This window comes from Populus trichocarpa, chromosome 14 (assembly GCF_000002775.5).
Source record: "Populus trichocarpa isolate Nisqually-1 chromosome 14, P.trichocarpa_v4.1, whole genome shotgun sequence".
In the NCBI taxonomy this organism is placed as follows: domain Eukaryota; kingdom Viridiplantae; phylum Streptophyta; class Magnoliopsida; order Malpighiales; family Salicaceae; genus Populus; species Populus trichocarpa.
The window spans coordinates 8,424,287-8,439,069 of NC_037298.2; the positions used below are offsets into that span (position 1 = coordinate 8,424,287).

The window sequence follows — 14,783 nt, forward strand, 5'->3', positions numbered from 1 at the left end:
AAGCAGCAGTTACTTGTTCTTTTTGTTTGGGTTAATTACAAAAGATACCCTCTAGTTTACTTAATTTTTTCACCTATCTCCATCATTCTAGAAATTACATTTTATTTTTTAAAAATTTATAACAATTTATATCCTTATGCCATGCTAGCATACTAAAAAATAAATAAAAAATATTATATTATTTATTAAATTGTTATTATATTTCATTTAATGATTAAAAAGTTTTTATATTAAATATTATGAATTATCCATAAAAAAAAAAAACATGGATGCCATCCTCACCCTTTTCTCCTTCATTCAACCTAGAAACTTACAATCAACACCTCCAATAATATACTAAAACCCAACTGATATTGTACCATCATCAACAAATTCATTATTGGTTCTCCTCGGAGAACAAGTGCAAGTAACATATTTCTTCCCACTCGTGCTTTGAGTTCGGGCTTTCAAGAAAAGAAAATCTGGAACTCTATGTCCTCGACAAATGCTATCATAAACTAAACAAGAGGAGCCTAATAATAGCAAATAAAAGCAACCCAGAAAAGGATTCCAAGGTTTGGATCAAGAGCTGGTCGTGTGGCGCTGAGCCTTTAAGCTTTGTTGCTATTTCAAATTTTCAATGCCGTCACCAAACACTGACCTAATTTGTGTAAAACATCATTAAAGCTCCAGAAGTTAGAGCTTTCACAGGATAAAGCATGCATACTAGAAAGAACCAGATGATCCCATTTAATCAAGCATAAAAAACAACTATTCAACAATGGTGGAGGGGGAAGAGAGAAGGAAGTCACTGAACACAAAGTTGACTCCTTGTGTATTGAAATCCGTAGGCGTTCTAGCTTGATGAGCGCTATCCTTCTTGAAAAATCCCTCCCTTCTTATTTGCCATAATCAACAGAGAGTACAAGACTTCTTTCATCCCACTACGTACCCTATTATCCATGTCTTAGATGGCTGGAAGACAGAGGCAATATCATGATAGGAACAACAGATTCAGTAGCGATCACATCACAATAGGATGGAAATGGATAGTAAATTGAGTCCTGACTCTATATTCTTAGACCATTATACCTTCTCGTTGGATGTGAAAGAGAAGGCTTGGAAGCAGAGCATCATTGAAGGTAAAAAACTATATATTCTTAGATTATTATTCCTTCTCGTTGGATGTGAAAGAGGAGGCTTGGAAGCAGAGCATCATTGAAGGTAAAAAACTATATATTCTCCCATCCGATCCAATCTAGAGGCTGAGTTCATCACATCAAAATCAGGTATTGGGAGCTTCACGCTACAAGTTTCCGCTATAGTATTTCTTTTTTTTTGTTTTTTTATATTTACATGATTGTTCGAGCCAGCTTGTGCGTACATCGACTAATTTTACGGGCTCTGAAATTAACGATTATGTAAATCTCCAGTGGTCATTATATTAGCAACCACATGGCTCAAACTTAAAACCACATAGAAAACAAATCTCTTAGTCCTAAATTTTTATTACTGGTCATCTACTATATGGTTGCTATAATCTTTATTTATTTAGCTGGCTGGAGTGTGGAATAAAGTATATATTCTTCTTACAAACTTTTTATACATATAAACAGTAATGTATACATAACAAAACTTAGAAAGTATAAGTAAAATAAACAAAAAGCATAATTGTATCGGTAATATAGCATAAACTATTATGAAAAATAATTAAATGATTCCTTAATTGAAAAATAGATGAATATAGTAAGATATATGATCAATATAGTAAGATATATTCATCAAATTATCCAAATTATATAAAAATAATTTTAAAAGATAAAATATATCTTTAAACTATCTTGAATCTTAAAAATGCTAAAATCTTATTTTACAATTAATTTATATTATTATTTTCATTATTAATTTTCTTTCTCACAAGATAAACTAGTCAAAGTACAATATATATATAAATCTAAAATCAAAGTTTATAAATATATATATTAAACTAATGAGTAAATATATTTAATTTATCATTACAAAAACATGCTGATCCAACAAAAATCTAAAGTTTATACATATTTAAAATTATAAACATATAAAATCATATAAAGTCAATATATTCCTAAATAGACTCCCATGCATAATTTTTCTTTAACTTGTCACGGAATTTCTCAATAAATCCGTAATCTCTCGAGTAAGAACTTCAATCATTCGATTGGCATCAACGCTCTCGCGTGCGCCTTAACTAACTCACCCATTTTGGTTCGAATTCTTTGAAATTTTACAGATACTTCCTCATAGTCATCCACCCAGAACGGCATCGCTACTGCACTGAAATTCAAAATTTTTATAGAAATCGATCAAATTGAATTGATTAGAAAGAGAAGAGATAGTTACCTGGAAGTGGAAGGAACTGGAAAGAGGAGTCTTTTTGGGTGACGACGGAGGAGCTTTGAATTGCTTTCTCAACCAATCAAAGCTAGCTTTGGGTGGGCTTTGCTCGTTTTTCTGGATCACGACTGTCCCAGTTAAGACTGTCCCAGTTAGATCTCAATCGATGAATCATCTGATTAACTCACCATGTTAAACCATGTTATGCAGAGTCATAAAAATATATTGTGAAGTTGATTATAATTAAATCATAAACAAATCTCAAAGTAATCCTTTAAATATAAAATAATTATCGTTTTTTTTTTCAATTGTATCTCAACATGTCAAAAATCCTCAATCAAACTATCCTTTAATGTCCAACAAATCTATCACATGTGGGGTTAATTTACTAGTATGTCATGTAGTTGAGGAATGGTTTGAGATTTGTTTTAAAATCAATTTGGGGATGAAACCAGCAGATTTTTAACCAATTCAATTAATTATTCTTAACAAACTTGATGAAGGGATATGATTTAGAATTTCTAAATACGTTTTGAGATGTTCCAAAAAAAAAAATATAGAATAAAATCCAATACTAATGTCCCCATCCATAGTTTTTAGACCGGTTCAAGATTTGGATTTCGAGTTTTGATCGGGTCACCAGGTTATCCGGGTCAAAAAAAATTTAAAATAAAAAATCAACAGGTTGCAAGCAGATTTTTAACCAGATCTTGCCGAGTCACACAAGATTTTTCCTTTTCTTATTTTTTTTCAATCTGACCCGATTCCAATTTCTAATTAGGTTTCAGATCGACTTCCTAGAATGGACCGAGTTTTAATACTATATCCCAATCCATTTCTTCTGAATAGACTAGGGTATGCATGGGTACCCCTCTCAAATCAATCAAGCTCAACAAATCAGAAGGGTCTAAACTCTAAATTGTAATTGATGAGGTATTTTACTAATTCAAAAGATAATATTTTTAGATTGTGTTTTTTTTGTATTAAAAAAAAAATATTTTTTTAAAAAATCTACTTTAATTTTTTTTATATAATTTTACATCATTTTAATATATTAATATCAAAAAATAAATAAATATTAATTTAATATATTTTCAAATAAAAAAACATTTAAAAATCAAACATAATCACTGTAAAAAAAATAAAAGGCAAAGGCAATAATAATAATAAAAAAACCCGAAGAAGACCAGACAACCTAGGTCGGTTAGCACAGGCCCACAAGACAGAACTTAATTAACAAGTAAATTTTTCGAAACATAGCATCAAACCTTTTAGGGACTAGAAAGTCATATAATATACCAGCGTAGAAGAAGTCCACTGTCTTGTCGGTCTAAACGACCTCAACAAGATAAATACGTGGTTGAGGGCTGAGCGTAGTTTTTTGTGATAATAAACGGAAGGCCGAGGGCAATTTGATAAATCGGAATTCGTGTCCTTAAGAATCTATTTATTAATCAACATCACCTCCGTCTTTTCTCTGAAACTTTCACTTGCCTTCTTCGTCTTCTTCTTCTTCTTTGGCTGCTGCTCCTTGCTCCTGCTCTACTGCTCTACTGCTACTCTTTTTTTCCACAGATAGAAAATCAAGAAATCTGCCATAAAAAGAAAGACAGAAAGTTAATTGATTTTTATTCAACTGATTATTAAATTAAAATGGAAGATGATACATGGAGCTTTGGTCTCTCCACTTCTTCTTCAAGAAGCTATCAATCTGCTCTCAAGTCTCTTTCTGGTATGTTTAAGATTCATTTTTTCTTCTGTCATTTTTATATCTGTTTGGTTTTTTCCTGTTGTTGTCTTCTTCTTTTTTTCTCTTTTAGGGTTTTTTTTTTTACTTTTGTTAATTATAAAAGGTGGGTTGTTGTTGAAACAGATCTTTGTATTGATTTTGAAGATATAGAAGAAGAAGATGATGATTTAAGGACGGAGTATCCGTGTCCTTATTGTACAGATGATTTTGATTTAGTTGAATTGTGCTTCCATATCGATGAAGAACATTATTTAGAAGCCAAGTCAGGGGTATTTTACTTTACATTTCTACTCTTTAAAAATATCACGTTCCTTTTATTTATTGTGTAGCTGCCTTATATTGACTGCTTGCGCTGGGTAACCATTTAATGCTTTTCGTTGCTCTATATTGACTGCTGAGTAGAACCTATTGAATCAAGAGGGATCGGTTTACGGTTTCATTAATTGGCCATCTTTCTCTTTTTAACAGTAGCTACGGGTGAAAAAGTTTGGTTTATATCTATTCAATGCCTTTCGTACTTAGCTTTTAAGCGTTTGTAATCTGGGCCATGTGCTTTTTATTAAAGAGTTGTTGAACTAGTTTGATATTGAATCCTATTTCTACTTTTGTTTTTGTGGATAAAAACGGAAAGGGTTATTGTAAAGAATCATAATACATTCTTCTTCTTGGAAGTCTTTCCGTCTTATATACCATAAGCTCATGAACTGTAAGTGTTGACATTAATCTTCCTTGAAAATTGCATTTTTATTCAACAGGGTCTCAAGCTTCTTACTAATGCATGATTTGTTATTCAAGTTTCTGCACATGAACATTCTCATTTGGATTAGGTTATCTCCTTTCACTTCATTTCTATTGCACTGATATAATGGATCGTGTTTCTTTGAATTACGAATTTATCTTGATTCTGTTGAGGTAATACCCGAAATGAGAAATTACATCTGGATGAATCTGTTGAACTGATATCGATTTGTTTTGTAAAGAGAAAGGAGGGGAGTAAGTGATCTGTTATGCATGTATGAGGTTCATTTAATACGTACTACCATCAGTAAAATGAGGATCTTTTCGCATTGGCCTAGTCAAGCTTGATATACAAGTCTTGAAGTACAATTTGCTCATAATCACCAATATGTGTTTGCAGGTATGCCCTGTTTGTTTCACCAAGGTGGGAATGGATATGGTTGATCACATAACAACAGAACATCGAACCATTCACAAGATATCCTTTTTGTTTGATTATTGGAAATTATTCATCTTTTCACCTCATTTACTTGATATCTACTTTCCATTTTGCTTACTGCATCTTGTCCTTTTACAGTCAGTTGAATTGCTCTTAGTTCTTTTATTTAGACTTGAGGCCATGTCTACATCCTTGATTATAAATTACAGTTTGCAAAAATTGAAACTTGGGAGAGTAGAATCACACTCAAATTATTCTTTTCTGAAGAAGGACTTAGAGGATGGGTATTTGCAATCATTACTTAGCGGATCATCCTCGGTGGTTTCTTCCTCCAACTTGGCACCTGATCCATTATTGTCATTTATTTGCAATGTATCCCCTGCTGAGAAGTATGATAGTGTACAGCCTAGTTGTTCAAGTAAAGCAACCATAGAAGAGAAAAGTTCAGATGAGAAACTGTTGGAAAGGTTAGTTGTTTGGTTATGCTTTATGACATCAGTCACATGTGTGCTAATGTTTTTTCCTATTATTATTTTGTCTTTGGAAAAAAAATCGAAGTACTTGTTATTTGGTAAGGTAAAAAAAATGTATGGCAGTTCACAGATGGTTGAAAGAATATACACAAGGTTAGCTTAAATAGTGAAGTCAAAGTGTGGAAAGAGAGAATTTGAAAATGGTGAAAAAAATGTGTCCCGCTCCCTGTTTGGGGCCGTGATGTTAGGATCTGCAAAGCTTTTCTTAAGTTTTTAGCTGAATTAATTTTGATGTGATATGAATAGGTTGTTTGGAACCAAATTCAATTATAGTGTTTGACTTAAATTCAATTGATAAATAAGTTGAATTTATATTTTCGGAAAAGATAAAATTTAATTCATTTTGTTTCCTATATTACCCTTATTATCTTCATCTTTGGTATTTTGGAAAAGTTAGATTTAATATTAAATTTTTTCTTTTCGGAATTATAAATCATAGGGGTTGACCTCTAATTTACTTTTTTAGTATTTTTAGAGATTGAGTTCCATTTGGAATTTAATTCTTAACACTTAAAAGGATTCTAAACATGAGATTTCATTAAAAATTTTGAATTTAATTCAATTCAATTAAGAGGGTTTCAATCATGTTGGAAAGGGTGATATAAGTGATTGGTGGGTCACAGCATTTCCAATGTTACAAGTGCAAATTACTGCTAATTTGTTAGTGAACAATGATGAGAAGAAGAGTTGGATGCATATGACATTTTAAAAATGATGGGAGAGCCATATGATAGGGTCGCACCACCATCATTATAGCATGCGCATGGATTTTCTGTGAGTGGAAAGAATAAAACTGAACTCTTGTGAGGTTGTAATCAAACATTCCAAAATAGGAAGGGGGGAACATTATCCAAGTGGTCATCATGATGAACAAGAAAGCCCTACGCCTGATTCCAAGTTCAATGCAATCTTGAAGTTCCTGTTGCTTGATTTATTGTCTTATGCTGTATGATATTTTGCACTTTTTTATACTTTCTTGTAAGATAGAATAGGATGAGGATCATGATTCAGCAAAGGTCGTCCATATCAATACTGCTACTATATCGTTTTCTTGCAATACCAACTCTGTTAGTATTTTTATGATTGCAGGAATGATCACATATCACCTTTGTCGGATGAGGAGCACATGGAGAAGGCAAAGAGAAGTGAGTTCGTACAGGGACTGTTATTGTCCACCATATTCGATGATGGCCTATGATGAAACATGGTATAAGCGTTGTTGATGTCAACTTGAGATTATAACAAAACAAGTCTATTTTCAATGCTGTCTATGTTGAATATACCTTGACCAAGAGAGCTAGATTAGATGCAGCACTGAATTGTATCCCACAATTGTATGGAATCCGTAAGGCCAGATCGGAGCCAGAATTTTATGTACTTTAATTTTCAAAGCTCCTTGTGCTTAATTGAAATTTAGGTTATTCTTCTAGCAACGTTTCAAATTCAAATATTGTGCACTTTAGCCTGCATGGGTTTGAATTGCTGGGAATGGGTTATTTTAAATTAATATTTTTTTAGAACTTTTAAATAATTTTGATGCGTTTATATTAAATGAGAATAAAGCTGGTAAAAGCTCAGAGACGGCCTGATGGAGCACCCAAGCGATTACTCCATTTCAGCAAACACCCATTTAGTTAGAAAATAACTCATTCCCCTCGAACGAAGAATGGATGAAGAAAAAAATAAAACACTTCTGCTTTAGAATGGAGAGGTTCAAAATACTGAGAAACTGAAGCGAGTACTTGTTTTGCTGCATTCACCGAGTCTGCTGGCTGAGGGGTCTTTGCTCCTCCTCCTGTAAACTGCGGCCAAAAGACCTTCCAATTTCAAACTTATACGATGCTTTTAGGTTCATCCTCCCCCCACACAGAAAATGAGTAATTGCCATACCTTCCTCATCACCACGAGACTTTTTGTGGGGAGCAGAATTTGATTACTTTTTATAATTGACGTTTGTTCTTCAGTTTAGGCACACCAGGTCTTAAAGCTGTATGAGCAGACTCCAAGATATCACCCCCTTTATCTTCACTGGAATTTGATGCAGCGGGAGCCGAGAGCTCTGTGGCATTCCACAAGAGTTGGCAGTCTTGAAATCATTTTACAGCTCTGCATATTGAGCAGAGAAGCAGTGTCTTTCATCACTCTCTTGATCACTGCATACTGTACAAAAATCTTTTAATAATATGGGACAGGCCGGGTCATGAAATGCCGTGTATCATAGTCTTTTTATGATATTCTCCCTTCAACGACTCTTCATTTTAACTGGCTATTTGACCAAAAAAATTGAATATTCAGGTTTATTTGACCGCGTTTTGTTAAGAGAAGAATAAAAAAAAGATTAGTAAAAAAATAAATATGTAAGTTCTTCAAAGTACTTTTTGGTATAAAATTTTTTTAATTATAAATTAAATGTTTATACATATATTTAATTAAATAAATTAATAATTAAAATATTTAATTTTACATGTATTTTTTGATTTAATAAGTAGTTTATAAAATTTATGAGTATTATGATGTTTTTTTAAAATTATAATAATACTATGTAAAGAAATAAAATACATAAAAAAATTAATTCCCGAAAAAATAAAAAATAAAACAGATATTAACCAGCAGCCAAAAACTTTTTCTCCTTTTCTTATTTTTTATTATTTTTGATGAGGTCAGTGCAAAACTATATATAATGACGAGTATGAAAATTATAACCTAGTTTAAATAAAAAAAATAAAAACAGTCAGAGAAAGTGGGACCCAGGTGCGGCGAAACGTCCGGCTGAGAGATGATAGGCCAATCAAATAGAGCTTAGACCACAGAAACAGATTTCTTTATTAGTCCATAAAATAAAAATCACAGACACACACACAGTGAATTGAATCTCTCGCTATCTCTTCCTACAATACAAGGGAGATGCTCTTCCCTCCACCCTATCGACACCTACCCTCTACTTCGATTTCTTAGCTCCTTTAAAGAGGAGAGAGCTGAAGCGAGTTTTTGTCAAAATTATTAAGCAAAACTCTAACAGAGCCGGACGGATTCAAGAAGCAAACAAAACAGAGGATCATCTTCTGGCCATGCGACTCTGCCTGTCTGCAAACTCCCTCTCGAGAGAGGGTTCTTTGTTTTCTTTCTGTTTCTCAAGTCTCTGCTTTTTTCTTCTTTTTACAAGAAATGCCCACCACCGATTCTCATGCTCATGCCCCTACTAATCCCAAGCAATGTCTTCTCTGCAACGCCGGCGCTGGTGCTGCTGCAGGTACTATCCCTTTTTTCTTTATTTTTTTTTCTCCAGCTTAGATCAATTACTTGAAACATTGATGCTCTTCTTTTTATTATTATTCTTTAATTTGGGTGCAGGAGTTATTGCTGCTACATTTGTGTGTCCTTTAGATGTTATCAAGACCAGGTTCCAGGTCCATGGTCTGCCTAAGTACGATGTTGCTACTAGTAGTATTAAAGGTTAGATTTTTTTTTTTAAGAAAAAAAAATTATCTTCTTTGCAGGTTCCGTGTAATTTGCTTATGAATTACAGGGTGTTTTTAATTTTGGTCAGGGAGTCTTATAGTTGGTAGTTTGGAACAAATATTTCGGAGGGAGGGGCTGCGCGGCATGTACCGGGGGCTTGCTCCAACTGTGCTAGCAATGCTTCCTAATTGGGCTGTAAGTTGTAGTATTACGTGCTCAATTTAGTTGCCTGCTCATTTCTTATAAACATAAATTTCAAGAATAGTGATTTTGTTTCTGACTTTTGCTTTGTACATTACAACATTTATTTATCGGTGTAAAACTAAAGCACTTGACTTGAATTTACATTTTAGTTTGTGCGGAGTGTGTGATAATGTTTGCAAGTGTAGTTCAGAGCTTGCTTATGAGAATCTGGGGGCAAAAAACACCTATAAACTCTGTTATTATGCAATTAACTTTGTTTGCCTTCTTGTAAGATGCTTGAATTGTAGAAACATATTGAGCGAAATGATGAAAGAAGAAAATAATCCACTCACAAGATTGAATAAACAATGATTAACTTGTCGTTCTCCTCAATCCATAAATCATTTGGTGAATTCAGTGCTATAGCACAAGCTATTTTTAGTGCCACCATGTGTTGGATCTTTTAGGCCCTTCATTGACTTGGTTCTCTATCCTCAGAATAAGTAATCACTAGTGAGAACTGAGGCCGCAGGTTGAGTTTTTAATATAATGAAATGCACTCGGTCAAATTTATAATCTTTGATTCTCATTTCTCATTTCCCCCAGCTTTTGAAGACTTCCTTTTTTTGCAGAGCATGCTTCTTTGAATTTCTTCTGCTGAATGACCTAATTTTATAATTTTTGCAGGTTTATTTTACGATATATGAACAGTTCAAAAGCTTTCTTTGTTCCAATGGTTAGTGCTGATTTGCTACCTTTACGGGTGGTAAAGCAAAACTTGATTGTTGCTTTCTTTTTTCCCTGTGGCATAGTTTTTTGTTAAGTTACCTTTTTTTTAGTGTTAATGAGCTCGTGATTGTGTTGTTTGTGTAGATGAAAGTCATCACCTTTCAATAGGTGCTAACATGATAGCTGCTTCTGGTGCTGGAGCGGCAACAACTATTTTCACAAATCCTCTTTGGGTTGTAAAGACAAGACTTCAAGTGCGTTTGTTTAGTTCACGTCTTATTTTTTCTGTAATTGTGAAAAAGATACTAATTAACCTAGCACTCACCAATTGAAGCATCTAAAGAATATTTAGACCAGGTTTCCTTTTTTTACACCTTGTATCATTAGCATGATGCATATAGCTCATTTGAGTCAAGCTTTTTGTTTGTTTCCATGATGAACATGCCATGCCCACAGCCATGATGCACATTCGAGGATGGGCCAAGTGTGAGCTCACATGATGGAGAGGGGAGGACCTCCTCTCGAGTTCACATTTGTTATTATTTTCCGAGAGTAAGATATCCTACTTGTCCAGTCAACAACAATGCATTTGCCTGTGTGAAACCAGGTAGTATTAGCTAGATTGATGTGCTTAGGAGTTCCCTTTCTTCTTCTTGTTAATTTAGTTGCTTGTGATTATTATTATATTTTTGATTTATTTTATATGATATGTTTATGCAATGTGTACTTAAGTCATGACCTTGAAATTTGTGCATTGTACAAGGTAATGATAATTAAATCTTCTATACATGTAAATGACTTGTTCTGGCGTGGAAAGTGGAAAGATAGGAGAAGAAATAAATTGAACATAGAATCCTTTAGTAGGCCACTAGCTGGGAAGATGAGTGGATGCATGCGTATTTCAAGGAGCTGAGGAGGTCAGCATTCACAGTATTGTTTGCTTTTGCTCTGCAGACTCAAGGAATGAGAGCAGGTATCGTTCCATATAGGAGTACACTGTCTGCTTTGAGAAGAATAGCTCATGAGGAAGGCATGCGTGGGTTGTACAGGTATTGAATTCTACAAAGAATATCATTGGATTGTGTTAGATATTTATGTCTTTAGTTTGAAGGTGAGATTTAATATCTTGTGTGGCAATCAGTGGTCTTGTGCCTGCATTGGCTGGTGTTAGTCATGTTGCCATCCAATTTCCAACATATGAGAAGATCAAAATGTACTTGGCCACCCGAGGTAATTTATAACCAGTTTTACTCTCTTTGTAATTTGAAAGAGGAAAGAATTTTTTTTCTAGTTAATTTCTTGTTCCAGGTAATACCACAATGGATAAACTAGGTGCACGTGATGTTGCTGTTGCCTCATCAGTCTCCAAAATATTTGCTTCGACATTGACATATCCACATGAGGTATGTTCTTGAAAAAATAATCTGATGTCATTAGTTAATATATCCGTGTTCACTAATCAGCATGAAAAGTATAAAGGTCCTTGATGCTCAACTGCTCCCCACCTTCTCTAAGGTTCAGGGAGCTCTATAATATTTCGATGGTCTTCTTTTGGGGTTGTATGTGTTTTTAAAGTGCAAAAATTTGGATAATAATGAAACACTTCTTGCTTGTAATTGGAAGTTCCATGTCATTTTTTAGCAATCAGAATCAAATTTTAAATGTATTTTCGAAGCTGCCTGTGATTGTAGAATTGTTATTGAGATTGTTTTGTTTATAGGCATGTTATAAAATTCAAACTTATTATGTAATGAAGAGTGCAGTCACTTTTATCTTTAAAATAAAAATCTTATGATGCTGTTTCTTACCCTCGGAAGCTTTTGCGGGTAGTAAGAATCACTTAGCATTCAAGTTTCAGTTTTATGAGCTTGTGACATAGTTTAAAAAGATACCTGAAATAGGTAAATATGAGAATTGTGCTCACTGACAAAAAAAAAATACCCTGAATGCCAATGCTTAAGGACTTCCCTTGGAAATCCTGTGAAGTGATGGGATACAGCTTTAAAAAATTCCCTTATTTCATTTCGCCACCAAAAAAGAATTGCTGAGAAAAAGCTATCCCAAATAACTCTATTGCCCATATAGAAATCACATCCTCTCCTGGCCATTAACTTTGTACCAACTTTCTTGGATCTCTATAAACCCACAGCTCCACGCACCAACTCCTGTAAGCTTCTTGCTTGCTTACTTTCTATGTGACACTAAATGCTTGACTAGGATTAGTAGCTAGTTGTCTTGGTTGACAGGAAACTCTTACAGATTAATTTATTCTCTCATGATTTTGTAGGTAGTACGCTCAAGGCTTCAAGAACAAGGCTTCCACTCAGAAAAGCGTTACTCTGGTGTGGTTGATTGCATAAATAAAGTATTTCAACAAGAGGGTCTCCCTGGATTTTACCGTGGTTGTGCCACCAACCTTATTAGAACAACCCCCGCTGCTGTTATTACATTCACTAGCTTTGAGATGATTCACAGGTTTCTTGTCACCCTTTTCCTTCCTGATCCACAGCCTCACACATTGTGAAGATGGATCTTATTTGAGAATATTGCATGGATAGATATGGCTCGCATTGCCTTGAACTGCAACATGGAAGAGCAGACGAGGTCAGTCAGTGTCATGATGTCTTTGTGATAATCCTTTCTCTAGATTATATTTATGTATTCTTCATTGTCTCAGGTAGTTCTTAGAAAAACTGGATGCATTGATGCCCACATCCCTCATTGAAATTCTGCAACAAGAAGTTGTCAGATGGGGAGTGAATATCAATTTACACTGACAGTGATAGTGATGATAAAAACGAGATGCTGTGTGAAATTTTCATATCAGAACATTCTTTTATGAATAATAATCAGAAATCATTTAACATCGTCTACTAAAGATTTCACACGCTGCATCCCCTTAGTTATAACCTGTGACCAAAAAACATGCTGCATAAAGATTGTTCATTGTGTGTGCATGATGGCAACAAACCTTGAAACAACTTCCTGCATCATGCTGAAATATCGATAACAGTGATTGGTATTGTGAACTCGTTGTCTTTATTGAGGAGCCCTAGGACTTTGCAATGGCATGCCAATCTATTCAGTGATTACCAGGCAATCGAATGGGTGCGTGCCAGATGAAAATTGGCCATAATTAATGCCACTCGAGGGCTGTGAACAATAGCGATCCTGGATCAAGTCTTGTTTCTGATAAAAATATTTATTTCGGTATTCAATAGCTTTGTACATTAACTGCGAGAAACCCAGTTAGCTCTTACATCTTATGGTGTGTAGCATGGATTGAAATTCAATTATTGTATTTGATTTGAATTTAATTGATAAATAAATTGAATTTATATATTTGAAAGAGAAAAAATTCAATTCATTAGATTTCTTGTATTAACCTCATTACCTTCATTTTATTTTTTTAAAAAGAAGTTACAAGGATATTTCAAAAAAGTTAGTCTTAATATTAAATTTATTTTTTTTTGAATTGTAAATTAGAAGGGTTTGACCTATTTAATTTTATATTATTTTTAAAGATTAAATTCTTAACAAGGGCTCTACAGATTTAATATTAAAATCTCTTAATTTCTTAAAGGATTCTAAACATATTAATAAAATAAAACAGAAAGTCCTAAGTAATGGGCCTGTGTGTTGTTGTAAGCCGAAAGTCCTAAGTAATGGGCCTGTGTGTTGTTGAAAGCCCTCTCACAAATCATGTTTTTGTATTTTATTAATTTCAATTAAATTTTCAAAGAATTAAAATTAAAATTCACAAATCATGGTTTTGTATTCTATTAATTTCAATTAAATTTTCAAAGAATTAAAATTAAAATTCACAAATCTTCGATTTTCCCACATTTTTCAATAATTAAAAAAAAAAGTACCTCAAACTTATCCTAACAACCTCCATAAAAACCGTTTCCAACTTCAAAATTCTATTACAAACCAGAGGTCATAAATTGAATGTAAAGTCTTGAAATGAATGCATATTTCGGCTTCCATCTCCACTTTTCGGCCATGGATAAGTATTTCGTACGTACCAATCTACTCAACTCACTCATACGACCTCTTTGACATTTTTTTACTATGATAATTTTCAAAAGAACCACTGTTGTTATCTTCTCTCTTTCCTTACTTCTCCTCAATTTTTTCCTCTCCCCCACAAATAGAATCGAAAGTTTAATGGTTATTACCAAATTAACCGGACAAGTAAAACTTTTTTCATTTTAAATATATAATGAAACAATTGAAATGTTATTGGAAGCAAAAAAAATAAAAATTAAACTGATATTAAGGGTTAATTTCATTTTTTTACAATGTTTTTTTTTCTAATTATCACTTCAGTTAAGAAAAAATTTGGTATTTAATCAAATATGTAAAAAAAAAACAAAAAACACAATGAAACAAGTTAAATGTTTGTAAAAGAAGGAAAAAATTAAAATTGTTGTTAAGGGGATTTTTTTATCTTTTCATAATAGTTTTTTCATTATTATCATATCAACTTAGGGATAATTTGATATTTAATTAAATATAAAGAATAAAAAAGGTTGGAGCGCATGCGATACACTCTCTGATGTGTGTGAGGTGTCTGCGACATTCAAGCGGTGCGTGC

The 14,783-nt window shown here is 33.4% G+C and overlaps 2 protein-coding genes and 1 long non-coding RNA gene across 5 annotated transcripts; 2 read left to right on the forward strand and 1 right to left on the reverse strand.

Annotated features, from left to right (window-relative positions):
* Window positions 1–575: 575 nt before the first annotated feature.
* On the reverse strand, window positions 576–2,511 carry LOC112323985 (uncharacterized). The gene is made up of 2 exons (XR_002977502.2): window positions 2,359–2,511; window positions 576–2,292 (listed from the first exon to the last, which is right to left on the reverse strand). It is a non-coding gene; the product is annotated as an uncharacterized LOC112323985 (long non-coding RNA).
* Window positions 2,512–3,789: 1,278 nt separating this feature from the next.
* Window positions 3,790–7,241, forward strand: LOC7495235 (protein DEHYDRATION-INDUCED 19 homolog 6). 2 transcript variants are annotated; one of them, XM_024584454.2, is made up of 5 exons: window positions 3,790–4,084; window positions 4,247–4,371; window positions 5,241–5,318; window positions 5,487–5,746; window positions 6,902–7,241. In XM_024584454.2, the coding sequence occupies exons 1-5, from the start codon at window positions 4,006–4,008 to the stop codon at window positions 7,008–7,010; spliced, it is 651 nt and encodes a 216-aa protein (XP_024440222.1). In that variant the 5' UTR covers window positions 3,790–4,005; the 3' UTR covers window positions 7,011–7,241. The 2 variants fall into 2 exon arrangements, with proteins under 2 accessions (XP_024440222.1, XP_024440221.1); XM_024584453.2 differs by having other exon boundaries at window positions 3,796–4,084; window positions 4,226–4,371.
* A 1,384-nt stretch (window positions 7,242–8,625) lies between these two features.
* LOC7491282 (nicotinamide adenine dinucleotide transporter 1, chloroplastic) lies at window positions 8,626–13,061 on the forward strand. 2 transcript variants are annotated; one of them, XR_002977543.2, is made up of 10 exons: window positions 8,626–9,062; window positions 9,164–9,265; window positions 9,360–9,466; window positions 10,142–10,190; window positions 10,328–10,437; window positions 11,138–11,232; window positions 11,325–11,413; window positions 11,492–11,586; window positions 12,471–12,787; window positions 12,861–13,061. XR_002977543.2 is itself a non-coding variant. In XM_024584356.2 (9 exons), exons 1-9 carry the CDS (start codon window positions 8,978–8,980, stop codon window positions 12,705–12,707), a joined length of 969 nt encoding a protein of 322 aa, XP_024440124.1. In that variant the 5' UTR covers window positions 8,626–8,977; the 3' UTR covers window positions 12,708–13,061. The 2 variants fall into 2 exon arrangements, 1 of the variants encoding a protein (XP_024440124.1); XM_024584356.2 differs by having other exon boundaries at window positions 12,471–13,061.
* Window positions 13,062–14,783: the final 1,722 nt, after the last annotated feature.